Source organism: Papaver somniferum, unplaced genomic scaffold (assembly GCF_003573695.1).
Source record: "Papaver somniferum cultivar HN1 unplaced genomic scaffold, ASM357369v1 unplaced-scaffold_107, whole genome shotgun sequence".
Taxonomy (NCBI): domain Eukaryota; kingdom Viridiplantae; phylum Streptophyta; class Magnoliopsida; order Ranunculales; family Papaveraceae; genus Papaver; species Papaver somniferum.
Genome location: NW_020619603.1, coordinates 11,503,359 through 11,516,451, shown reverse-complemented (window position 1 = coordinate 11,516,451; position 13,093 = coordinate 11,503,359). Strand labels below are relative to the sequence as shown.

Here is a 13,093-nt window from a genome sequence, read left to right as displayed (position 1 = left end):
CTTCTCTAATCTCCATCATTAATCTTCTATTAGTTCATGGTCCTTGAAATATTCTATCATTTCTTCTTATTACTATATCTTTTAAGTATCACTATAGGGTGACCTGATATGCTTGGATCGGTTATTGTAAAATAAAATTATGTTCTAATCCAAACCCTAAATATATATATATCGGAGGCGTAAAGGTTAATGTTCCAAGTGTTCTTTAACAGTTCATAGAAGAAGAAATGACTTTTGACCCTTATCATCGGATTGAGAAAAGACGTGATCTTTGCCATTTATTTCTTTGATTATGAATGATGATGATCAGTTTGATAATCTTATGCGTTGGGATTTTCGCATTTGCAAATTGCAACCTCTGCACCTATTCCTTTATCATAAGAGCTCTCAATGGGTTTGTCTCATATTTTACGTATCAAGCTTTTTAAAGTTCCTCTATACTTCAATCACCTTATTGGCTTGCTCAAACAATACTGTATAAAGCAATCGGCAAACTAATCCAACGTGCAACCGAAAAAATCAGCTGAAATCTTACTCTCAAAGTCAAAAACAAAATTTGTGGACTAAAAATCTCTCTACTTATCGTCCAAACCATCTTTTTAACGATGGTGATTAGTGCTGTAATTAAGGAATGCCCAGTTTTAAGAGGGGATATGGGTATAAAAAATCTTTAACAATTCAATAGTTTTCATGTTAACTAAATCTTAACCAACTTAACTAATTATTGGGGTAGCCTTAGTATTTTTAGGAGTATATAAAGGAATGCCCTAACAAAATCCGAACGGTATGTGCTTCTTGCAACATATATATCCTTTCTTCAAATATATACCCCAGGAACCACAACCACCATGTGATTGTAATATGTATGAGAAACAATCAAGCAAGAGATTTCTGGTAAGTGGTAACAGAAGAACCGTTTTTGGGGACCATAGTTTTTTGTGGGGACCATGATTTTATTTTGAGTAAAACATTAGAAGTAAATCTAGGTCACCCCTTATCTAGATGTTTATATTAATATCTAAATTATCTTCCTGATTAATTTTGAGTAATGTTTAGTTAGTGTTAATAATAATTACTGTCATGATTAGTAAAATGATTAAGTTAAAGATAATTAGTGAGATTAAAAAATCAGATGGTTTTTTTTAAAAGAAGTAGAATTATTGAGAGAGTAAAGTTAGAGAAGATGAAGAAGAAAAACATGAAAAACGATCGATTTTACCAACCACAACCGGAGGAAGAGTATTTGGGTACCCAGGAATGCTTTAAACTTAGATAATGTTGGTTGAATTGCTCCAAATTTTCAAAAAACTGTAAATTTTTAGAGTAGATTTGGGCTTGTTCGGTTACCTTATGTGAAGAACAAGTTACCAAACTCATCTGAAAGTGTAGCTCGGTTACTTTTTTCAAAAACGCAGGTTACCGAACTCGCTCTTTAATGGAGGTTTTTAGTCGTTCGGTTAACATACATGTTACCGAACTTTGTTTATAGGATTTACAAAGTAATGTTTGGTTGGTTCGCAAACTTTAGCCCAACAACATATCTAACCGAACTCCACATGTATGCAATTAGTGAAGAGTTGGGTTTGTTAAGATTTTTTGCGAACAAACCGAACATAGTGGGACAAGTTCGGTTAAACTGAAACTCAACATAGTAGGCAAAATAGCACAGTTCGGTTACATTGGATTTTTTTTTCTTTTTGTAATATAGGTAGAGTTCGGTTACTAGATAGTTTTAGAATTTTTCGCGAACCAACCGAACAGAGTAAGCAAAGTTCGGTTAAATCATAACTCAACATAGTGGGAAAAATAAAACAGTTCGGTTACATTTTTTTTTTGTATTATGGGTAGAGTTCGGTTACTAATTAGTTTTAGAATTTTTTGGGGACCAACCGAACACGATATATTGGTATTCAATGAGGAGTTCGGTTAAAACTATTTTTTGCGATCAGTTACGAAAAATTAAATTCGTGATAACCGAAGTGTTCTTCGTGTTCTTGGTTTCAGAATGTTCGGTTACAAAACTATTTTTTTTTAAACTATTCCTAACCGAACATGCCACTTTAACTTCCATTTAAACCATATTTTGATGATTTCTACTCAATTTTCCCAATCAAAGAGCCAATTAAAAAGATTGATGAGTTTTTCAATCGAACGAGGAACGCCAAGGAAAGAGAGAAGAACAAGAGAATAATTTTTTTTTCAAAACTAAAAAATTTCGATTTCCCCTCCCATTTTTGATTTTGATTTTGACTTTGGTTAATAAATTCATTTAGATTAGATGTATATGATTAGATTTATATAGTTATTAAGTTAGTTTTAATTTAAGTTAAAGTAAAGGGTAAATATGTATTTACCTAACTTTAGGACACCCCTTATAAGTATAGGGAGGTTGGCCTAACAAGGTCATGGTCCCCAAAAAAAGTCATGGTCCCTAGAAAATGGTTCTAACAGAAGAGATGTGGATGGCCGCGACGCAAAAACAATGATAATATAGGCCCAATGAAGTTCTAAGCCCAAAAGATAAGTTTGTCCACAAAGAAAGCTGAAATGATTTGAAAAGAGTTACTACTTGACATGAAGAAGTTAGGTTAGGAGGCCCCGTCAAATCAAGTTGGGATGTCGTTAACTGATGAGTGATAACCGACAAAAGAATGTTAAAGATTTCACAACTGAATGGTTGTTAAAATTATACTTCCATGGTTTTCTTGATATCTTTTTCTAGTTCTGTTTTGTTTCCTAGTTTCATGGTTTTCTTTTCTTAATCTCAGCACTTAAGGAACTATTAAAGCCTGGTATATGATAATAAGGTCGACTAGCATTGTGAGAACGAAAGATTTTTCTGAAACTAGATTTTCTTGATCACCCAAGCACTAGAGACTGTCTCAACGTACTCAAGTTAGCAATTCCGGTGAAATTATTTTGGCTTTTAATTTGTGTTGTTAGTACTATAAGGATCTATGGAGTCTCTTCCTTCTGATATGGTACTAGATATCGTTTCTAGGGTTCCAGCTGAATCTGTTTTAGAGTGTAAAATAGTTTGCAAAAGATGGGAAACTCTCCTCCGTGGAAGTAGCTTTACTAATATGCACCTCAGCCGCCAGCTTAACCATCTCCATGGTGGCGACGACGGCAATGATAACTTTACTTGCTGCTATGGTGGAGCCATGTCTCTTTTTTGCTTGTTGCATTGACGATCCCAACGAGTACATAACTTTACTTTTCAATGGAAGGCATGTAAGTGATAAGATTAGCATCGGTGAGAAATACATCTACAGTCAAAATCTGAAAACGATCTGTCATGCTCCTATGCACAATGAACCTTTATTTGATCACTTAGTTGGCTCCTGCAATGGTTTGGTTTGCACATTTCAACATCACCATTTACTTCTAGATCCCATCTACATTTGTAATCCCCTTACCAGAGAATATGTCCATCTTCCTCAACTAGTTGTAAACAAAGAAGACGTTAATCCTGATTGTTATACAGTGGAAGGAGAGGTTGATTTGTTCTGTGATATGGCATGTGGATTTGGGTATGTTAGGTCAGCCAATGAGTATAAGGTTGTTAGAATCCATTACCTGGAGCTTGAGGTAGGAAATGTCGAAGTATACACATTTGGCAGCGGTTGCGGGTGGAGAGCGATAGGTAAAGTTCCATATCGCCTGGATTCGACCTGGAACGGTAGGGGTACCTATGCAAATGACGCTATTTATTGGATCCAGGAGAACGGAGTGGTTGCCTTTGACTTGGCTGATGAGAAGTTCCGATTGCTATCATCCGTCCTTCCTTGTCTGCAAAACCGTAAGTTCAGAGATAGATGTGGATTTGTAGTACTTGGAAGGCGTTTGTGTTTTTATATGGATACATTACGTATGGAAATCTGGTCCTTGATGATAAGTAGCGACTCTAAGGAGGCCTGGCGTATGGAGTTCGTTATTGATTACGAAGCCAAAGTATGTACTGTAGGTTGTGGTACAAAGAAGTTTCAGCCGATTTTACTTACAAATAACGGAGAAATCATATTCTTATATGGGAAATCTGTGTTATATTCTTATGACACGAAAACAACATTATTGAAGATGATTTCAAACGAAGCATCATCTGACTATTTTGAAGCTGTCGAGGCAATTGCTCATGTAAATACCTTTGCGTCGTCGGAAGCTACCGGAGAAAATTCAAAGAGGTACACGGTTCGTCCACGCAGAGTTCGTACTCCATGGGATGATGTTATTGATGAGTTAGACCGAGTTGCTCTCGGTGAGGAAATTGATACGACCCTTTTCAGACTCAGGTGATTAATTTTAATAAAGTATTATAGCAATTTAATAAATTGCTCTCGGTGAGGAAATTGTTGTGAGTCTAGGAATTTGATTATGGACGTTTCTATTTTATTTTATGTTTATGTCTATCTAATTGTTATGGGAGAAACTAGTTGATGACCAAAAATGACAATTATAGTTGATTCTTTTTGTTGTTTTAAGAGTCATGCTAACGTTCCTCCCGAGAGAATCAATTGAATCACTTAACCGTTAATTTTAGGCTTCCAACTAGTTTCATGTAATAATCGTTATCCAATTGTTAAAATATTTAACTTCTTTAAAATCCTAAGCTTCTTAGGTTCCACGTTGAACGGTGACCATCATCCTCTCACAGAATTGCTCTGTTTCACTTTTCCTCAAAGGAGAGAAAAAAAGAGGAATTCTCACACAAATTTTGGGCGCAAAACATAAAACCAAAAAAAACCCATACCAAACCCTTTTCTGTTTCGCTCGTAAAACATAAAAAAAAAAAAAAAAACGAACCCTAAAAATAAACCCTAGGATATGTTTTCTTCATGGAGATGATGATACAAAGAAAACAAAAGCAACTTTCCTCTCACAGATATGCTTTTTTATATTTATCATCCCAGTAACCAAAAAAAACAAAAAAAGCAAAAAAAAAACGCTAGAAACAAACCTAGGTTTTCTTCAATAGAGAACAAATCATCATTAGGTTTTCTTTTACTGAAGAACACATTCTATGTGCGGAAACCTAAAAATAAACCTAAAACCAGCCATAATTCTTCTGTGTTGATTTAAGGTTCTTCTTTTTTAGACAGGTTTAAGGTTCCATTAATGGCGGTAGTGAAGGTTGCAGGTGAGATTTTTCCTTCTCTCTTCCTACTGTTATGGTTCTTCCTTTTTACGATTTGACGTTATTAGTGATATTTATTTCCATTGAAGGAAAGTATATTTATCTCTGTTGATTTTAGGGTTCTTCTTTTGAACGGTTTGATATTGATGATTCTATAATTTTTGATGTCACACGCTGAAGGTTTCCTAAGGTTTAAAATCGCTCATGATTTTTGTTCCTTTTTTTGTTCATGGTTCTGTTCAAAGATGAATGGTAAGCACAGAAGAAGTAGGGGAGGAAACAAAAATGTCACCTTAATCAAATGACTTGGACTCCAAAAAAGTGTTCTGATGCAAAGTTTAATAATTATTAGGATTCTTTAATTTTTAGTGGTATGTTATTAATATTGCAGCAAAGGGTTTGTTGATTTTTTATTTTTTGAATTGGTCTGCTCAGTCAATGTCTTGGTAAGGATGGTTTCTGATCTCTAAAAACCCTAAAGTTCTGTTTTTTTTTTCTTTTTACACATGATAGGAAAAAAAATATCTTCTTGGGTGATCCTGTCTGTACTCACAAATTATCTTATGACTCGACATGTTGTAAATAGGTAGTCATTACAACCAGTGTGTAAATAAGGGATATCTTTTGTGTACTCAGCTAAATGTTTATTATCACTAAAAACTACTTTGGATGCGCAGCATTCTGCACCTTTGTTTAAAACCCCTTTAATACAATAAGGTGCGGTTTGTGAGTCAGGTGGTGTTATAGAAATGAAGGCATCACTCTTCATCCTTACTCCTACTAGAGTCACAAGTTTGAGGTATGCTTCTCTTTACTCTTTATTTGTAAATTTTGTGATTACGTGATTTTATCTCTAAGCATTGTTTTGATTCCATGATAAACAGGCTTGCAGCTTAATATGTCTTGGAGACTGACCATAAGGTTTGAAAAAATTCACATTATACATATTAACACTTGCATGTGTAGACATTGCTTATTCAGCGGTGGCGCATAAGGATCTTTGTTTCCCTAATTATATTATGCCTTGAAAAAACACAGGCAGTTATGCACTGATTCAAAAGGTGATCAAGCCAATGCTTCAAAAGACTTAGAAGTCTGGATACCGTAAACCCAAATAGGTGTATGTTGTGACTAGAAATGTAGTCCTAAAAATTCTACTGCAAGTGCACAGTGTCGGCAAGCAACACAGGGCAAGCACAGGTCAGTTCCACAGGGACAAGGGGGTGCAAGTGTTATCTTTCTTATTGTGACCAAATTTCTGCTGATTACACTAACCAAGGCAGGTTACTAACATTTATTTCCTTTCACTAACATCAAACAGAACTAATCATTAACATTCAACAGAACTAATCATTAGCAGTTATTAACTTCCCAATCATTACACAGAATTAGCATTTACTTTCCACTAACAACCATTAACAGAACAAGCATTAAATTCACAACCATTAACAGTTATTAACTGAGCTAGCATTAACTTCTCAATCATAAACAGAACTAGCATTTATTAGACAGAACTAACATTAATTTTCCACTAACATTAAACATTCAATGCATTGACTTCAGGTTAGCATCAAAATCAACACAGTCTTTATTCCTGAAGCATTAATCACTAACTACTAATCATTTACATTAACTGAACATTAACATTAATCATTAACCATTGACTAAACATTAACATTAGCATTTATTTCTGGAGCACTAATCATTAATCATTGATACTAATCATTCACATTAACTGAACAACAGATTTGGAGGCAGGACATTACACTAATTCAATCATTGAGATTGAAGCAAGGTTACACAGAGAACTGAAGATGAACAAGCAAATGATGAGGAGAAAATTTCTGAACAGCAATAAAGATATGGTGAATCAGATGAATGGAAACTAGGGTTTGAGAATTCACCTCTCAGCCCATACTAGCATGTTAGCTATTGCACTACTCAGCTTCTTAAAGTGGATAAATCACCTCCAATCACTCAATCAAGGCAAGCATTAGTTGTCTGTTTAAAGCACAACTAATCAAAACACAGTAACAAGCAATTTAGAGTCAGTGAACATACATATGGGAATTCTAACTACCTAGGATGCTTGACATTCTAGGTGAAAGCAACATGTTGTTCATCAACAAAAATTATATCCTACACAGTGATCTTGGCATAAAACAGCAGCAATAGACATACATTCTAGTATTAAGGCTAAGGGTTTCATCTTAACCCTAGTTAGGATGCTTAGTTCATGAGTAGAGAGCCTAACATGATACTAACAGTGTTGGTGTTCATGGAGAAATCAATAGTGACAGGACACAGAACAATTTCAATTGACTGAGAAAATTTTCACTCAAAGTAAACTTGGGTCTCCCCTCTCTCTTTTCACAATGTTACAGTGGACCATTTATATCAGAACATTCAACCTAGTTGTAAATCCCAAAAACAGAAAATTAGGTTTTCTTAAATTACAAAAAAATTGGACTTACAAACTCCCAAAATCTGCTCGACCCATGCCTTCTTCTGCTCCTTTCTATGAATTCCATTACCATCAGCCTAGTTCTCTCATGTCAGAACCCTAACAGTGGGTAGAGTTAATGAAATGGGTGAACTAGGGTGATGGGCTTTGTTGTCTGTTGATGGAGATGGTGGTGTTGTCGGGTGTTTGTGGTGGTGGTGGAGCTCGAGGTCTGGTGGTGGAAGGGAGTTGCAGGCGATGGTGGCTCTGGAAGTGGTCGGGTGGAGGAAGATGAGATCGAAGTTTTGGGAAGAAGGGGGTGTTTGGGTGGTAGTATAGGCTTCGGTGCTAGGGTGTGAAGCGGGATTATCTGATTCGATGTTTGGCGAGCTGATCCGTAGGATGTGACGATGGTAGGTGGATCCAACGATGAGATGGGAGGCTGTGGGTAGCGACCGTCGGATGGAGGAATGCAACGAAAAGGACGGCCCAAGATGGAGATCGGCGTTGCGATGTAAAGCGGGAGCTTCGGAGTTTGATGTGCGATGATGGAGCGACCGTAGGATGCTGAGATGCTTCAATCTGACGGCTGAAATCCGATACGGGCTTGGGTAGTGGAAATGGGTTTGAGAAAGGGTTTTGGGCCTTGGGTATGCCAGGCCCATAACTTCTTTAAGAACAATTCTTCCTTCTTGAACCCATTTCTACCCTCTTGGTCTTGTGCACAACATTCTTCGTGGCTTCCTCGCGTAATTCATCCCGGCTTTTCATTACTTTTCTGCTCTATTCCGCTCCGCAATTCATCCAGACTTTATTTATTACCTAAAAATATAAAATTAAGTAAGAAAAATATTTATTCTTGAAAACGATGAAAATACAGAATATGGGATAAAATGTAGAATTAATGCACAAAAGATGAGTTAAATGCCAACAAAAATATAAATAAATATGCACTATTTAGCACTCATCAAATACCCCCAAACCTGAATTTTACTTGTCCTCAAGTAAAAACAAACTAAGGAAATCCTAACTATACCACTGTCGCTGGTCTCTCGAATGCATTTAGCGTATGCACTAAGCCTTTTAAACCACTAAGTGTCCCTAGTGGACGAGTTGAAGTCTCGTGAAGGTTTACCAGAGGTGTGCCTACAAAACCTAAGGACAAAATATAAGCTCATATTCCGTCAAATGTGACATGTGCAAAACAGTTTAAGCTCACAGCAAAATGGAGATGTCAATCTAGCTATTAAGGCACAATCCTAGCACTGATAACAAATAAGGACATGTGATAAGAGTGTAAAGTGTATCTACACATGTGTAAAGAAAGATCTGAAGTTATGACTACTAATCACCAAGAGATAGTTTCTCAGGCTAAGAACTGGGGTCGAAATCTAGCTAGCTGTCCGGACTTTACGAGAATTGTGAATGAGTTGGAGGTATTTCACAATTTCTCGCGTTGTACATCAATGGCATACACCCTTCCTTGCTTATTACAAAAGAAACAACAAAAGATGACTATTTACATGACTCTTATTTACATTGACAAATCTCTTTTTATTTTTGGAACAAGAGATGATGGAATTGATAAATACTTGATTTTTTTGGTATTTTTCTGATGTTTTTTTTTTTCTGAATATATACATCGTTTTTTTTTTTTTTTTTTTTTTTTTTTTTTTTTTTTTTTTTTTTGAAGATGAACTGATTTTACATATGGTGCACTTTTGATAAACAAAAGAAACAAAAAATTACATGACACTTTGCAAGAGGTAGCCCTTTTTGATGCACCCAGTTAAATTCGATGGTTGTCTTTCTTAATGTAACCTCCATCTTCTATCCCAACCAACCAAAGAACAAGCTAGTCAAGTTTCGTTCAGTATTCTAAAGTGATTGGCAATCGTAACTTCCTATCCAACACCTTGAAGATCGAGGCCATACATGTATTGGTAGATCGTGCGCGTGCAAATTTCTTATCACTATGTGAATTGTGCTAGAATCAGGGTGCCTAAATATCTAGACTAAGACTCCTAATAAAATACATATTTGCACAAGAGTCAACATTTCAAGGTAAATGAGCTCCATTTTTATGATTTTTCATTTTTTTTTTTTTTTTTTTTTTTTTTTTTTTTTTTTTTCAATTTTTTCAAAAAAAGAAGGAGTTCGTTTTCAATTATAGCATATTATCATGGTATCTACTCTATACCCCCAAACCTAAACTAAACATTGTCCTCAATGTTTCAAAACATGGAAAGAATTATAAACAATATATGAAGAGGAACATGCTGAGTAGAGTAAAAGGGAGAGAATACCCGATTGTACGGTGGTAGCTCGATTAAAACTCCGTTATTCAAGGCAAAAATCCATCATATTAGAGTCACAATGGATGAGCACAAAATATATACAAAAGGAAATTTAACTAACACATTATCTACAAGAAAATTTGGTTTTTAATGGGATTGGACTTTTTGGAAAATTTTGGTTTTGTCGGGAGACATTTGGTTTGGATGGGAAAAAGAAAAATTTTGGTTTTTAGGGGAGAAAAACATTTGGAAAACTTTTGGTTATTTAGGGAAAGAGTGGACAGTTTAGTCCACATAGACCGGGTCCTCCAGGTTGGTTGTTTCAATGTCGGGTGGGAATGGCTCAAGGAATGGCTTTAATCTCTGCCCGTTGACTTTGAAAACGTTCTTGTTGGAGACATCCTCCAACTCTACAGCTCCATGAGGAAAAACTGTGCGTACTAGGTACGGACCCTTCCATCTGGAACGCAGTTTTCCTGGAAAAAGATGTAATCGGGAGTCATACAGCAAGACTTTCTGACCAGGAGTGAAGGATTTGCGCAGAATACGCTTGTCATGAAACATCTTCATCTTCTGCTTGTACAGCTTGGCACTGTCATAAGCCTCATTCCTCAATTCTTCCAACTCGTTGAGTTGAAGTTTTTGAATTCCAGCTTCGTCCAGAGAAAAGTTCAGCTCCTTGATTGCCCAGTAGGCACGATGTTCTAATTCCACAGGTAGATGGCACGGCTTTCCATACACTAGACGATAGGGGGACATGCCAATTGGTGTCTTATAAGCTGTTCTATAGGCCCACAAAGCATCATTCAATCTTAATGACCAATCTTTCCTAGACGGGTTGACCGTCTTCTCCAGAATGTGCTTAATTTCCCTATTAGAAACTTCTACTTGTCCACTAGTCTGAGGGTGGTAGGAGTAGCAACCTTGTGAGTTATGCCATACTTGCGTACTAAAGACTCAAAGTACTTGTTACGAAAATGTGAACCGCCGTCACTGATGATAGCTCTAGGGGTACCAAAACGTGCGAATATGTTTCCTTTAGAAATGAAAGTACCACCTTGTGGTCATTTGTTCTGGTTGCTATGGCTTCTACCCACTTAGAAACGTAATCAACTGCGACTAGGATGTACAATCTACCGTCAGAAATAGGGAATGGACCCATGAAGTCGATCCCCCAAACATCAAAAATCTCCACAATCAAAATGGGGTTCAATGGCATCATGTTTCTCCTCGAAATGCTTCCTAGCTTTTGACAGCGTTCACAGCAACACAATAATCATGGCAATCCTTGAACAATGATGGCCAATAGAATCCACACTGCAAGATCTTTGCAGCGGTTTTCTTGGCACTGAAATGGCCTCCACATGCCTGGTCATGGCAAAAAGATATCACATCTTTCTGTGGTGTTGGGGACACATCTCCTAATGATTTGGTCCGGCAATACTTAAACAGATATGGGTCATCCCAGAGGAAGTGTTTAACTTCAGCCAAAAACTTATAGCGGTCTTGTCTCGACCAATGTGAGGGCATCCTACCTGCAGCAAGGTAGTTAACGATATCAGCAAACCAAGGAAGGTCTGAGATAGACATCAGCTGTTCATCTGGGAATGATTCTCTAATCACAGATTCATCAATAGACTCTAAAGTTAATCTAGACAAGTGATCAGCAACCACATTCACACCCCTTCTTATCACGGATTTCGATGTCGAATTCCTGTAATAAGAGTATCCATCGAATAAGGCGAGCTTTAGCATCCTTCTTGGAAAGAAGATACTTCAAAGCCGCATGGTCTGTATATGATGATCTTAGATCCTATCAATAAGATCTAAACTTGTCTAATGCAAAACCACGGCAAGTAACTCCTTCTCGGTAGTCGAATAGTTGAGTTGAGCATCATTAAGAGTTTTACTAGCATAGTATATCACATATGGTAGTCTATCAACACGTTGCCCTAGAACAGCGCCAACGGCATAATCAGAGGCATCACACATGAGCTCGAACGGCAGTTTCCAATCTGGTGGTCGGACTATAGGAGCGGTGGTGAGGAGAGTCTTGAGTTCTTCCCATGCCTTCACACAAGCAGCATCGAAGTTAAAGACAACATCTTTGGCAAGTAGGTTACACAAAGGTCTTGAGATTTGGCTAAAGTTTTTGATGAATCGCCGGTAGAACCCAGCGTGACCTAAAAATGATCGAATCCCCTTCACAGAGTGGGGTTGAGGTAATTGCTGAATGAGGTCGACTTTAGCTTTATCTACTTCAATTCCTTTTTCCGATACGATGTGTCCTAGAACTATGCCGGAGTTCACCATGAAGTGGCATTTTTCCCAGTTTAAAATCAGATTCTTTTGCTTACATCTTGATAGCACAAGGACTAGATGGTCCAAACATTCGTCAAAAGAGGAACCAAACACAGAGAAATCATCCATAAAGATCTCGAGAAAACTATCTATCATGTCTGAAAAAATGCTCATCATGCACCGTGAAAAGTAGCGGGTGCATTACACAGCCCGAAGGGCATACGTCTAAAAGCAAATGTCCCAAATGGACACGTGAATGTAGTTTTTTCCTGATCTTCTGGTGCAATATGGATTTGGTTATAACCGGAAAAGCCATCTAGAAAACAGTAGTGACTGTGTCCAGACACACGTTCTAGCATTTGGTCTATGAAAGGGAGCGGGAAGTGATCCTTCCTTGTTACTGTGTTCAACTTCCTGTAGTCGACACATACTCGCCATCCTGTGGTTGTACGTGAGGGACTAACTCATTCTTTTCGTTCCGAACTACAGTAATGCCTGACTTTTTAGGCACAACTTGAATGGGACTAACCCATTTACTATCTGAAATCGGATATATGATACCCGCATCAAGTAGCTTCAAGATCTCACTCTTAACGACTTCTCTCATGTTAGGGTTAAGTCTCCTTTGCATTTCCCTAGATGGTTTGGCATTCTCTTCAAGATTAATGTGGTGCATGCAAATGGTGGGGCTTATCCCTTTGAGATCTGAGATGGTCCATCCTAAGGCTTCTTTCTGCTCCTCAAGACTCCTAAAAGCTTGTTTTCCTGTTCTATGTTTAATTGTGAAGAAATGATAACAGGTAAAGTATCAGAAGGACCTAGAAATGCATACTTCAAAGTCTCAGGTAATGGTTTCAATTCCTGGTTGGCCTTAGGCGACTCATCCGAAGATATAACAAACTCCTCAGAAAGTGGGGG

At 37.2% G+C, this 13,093-nt stretch overlaps 1 protein-coding gene across 1 annotated transcript; it reads left to right on the top strand.

Annotated features, from left to right (window-relative positions):
• Positions 1-3,132: 3,132 nt before the first annotated feature.
• On the top strand, positions 3,133-4,296 carry LOC113328060 (F-box protein At3g07870-like). The gene has a single exon (XM_026575151.1). The coding sequence runs from the start codon at positions 3,133-3,135 to the stop codon at positions 4,294-4,296; it is 1,164 nt and encodes a 387-aa protein (XP_026430936.1).
• Positions 4,297-13,093: the final 8,797 nt, after the last annotated feature.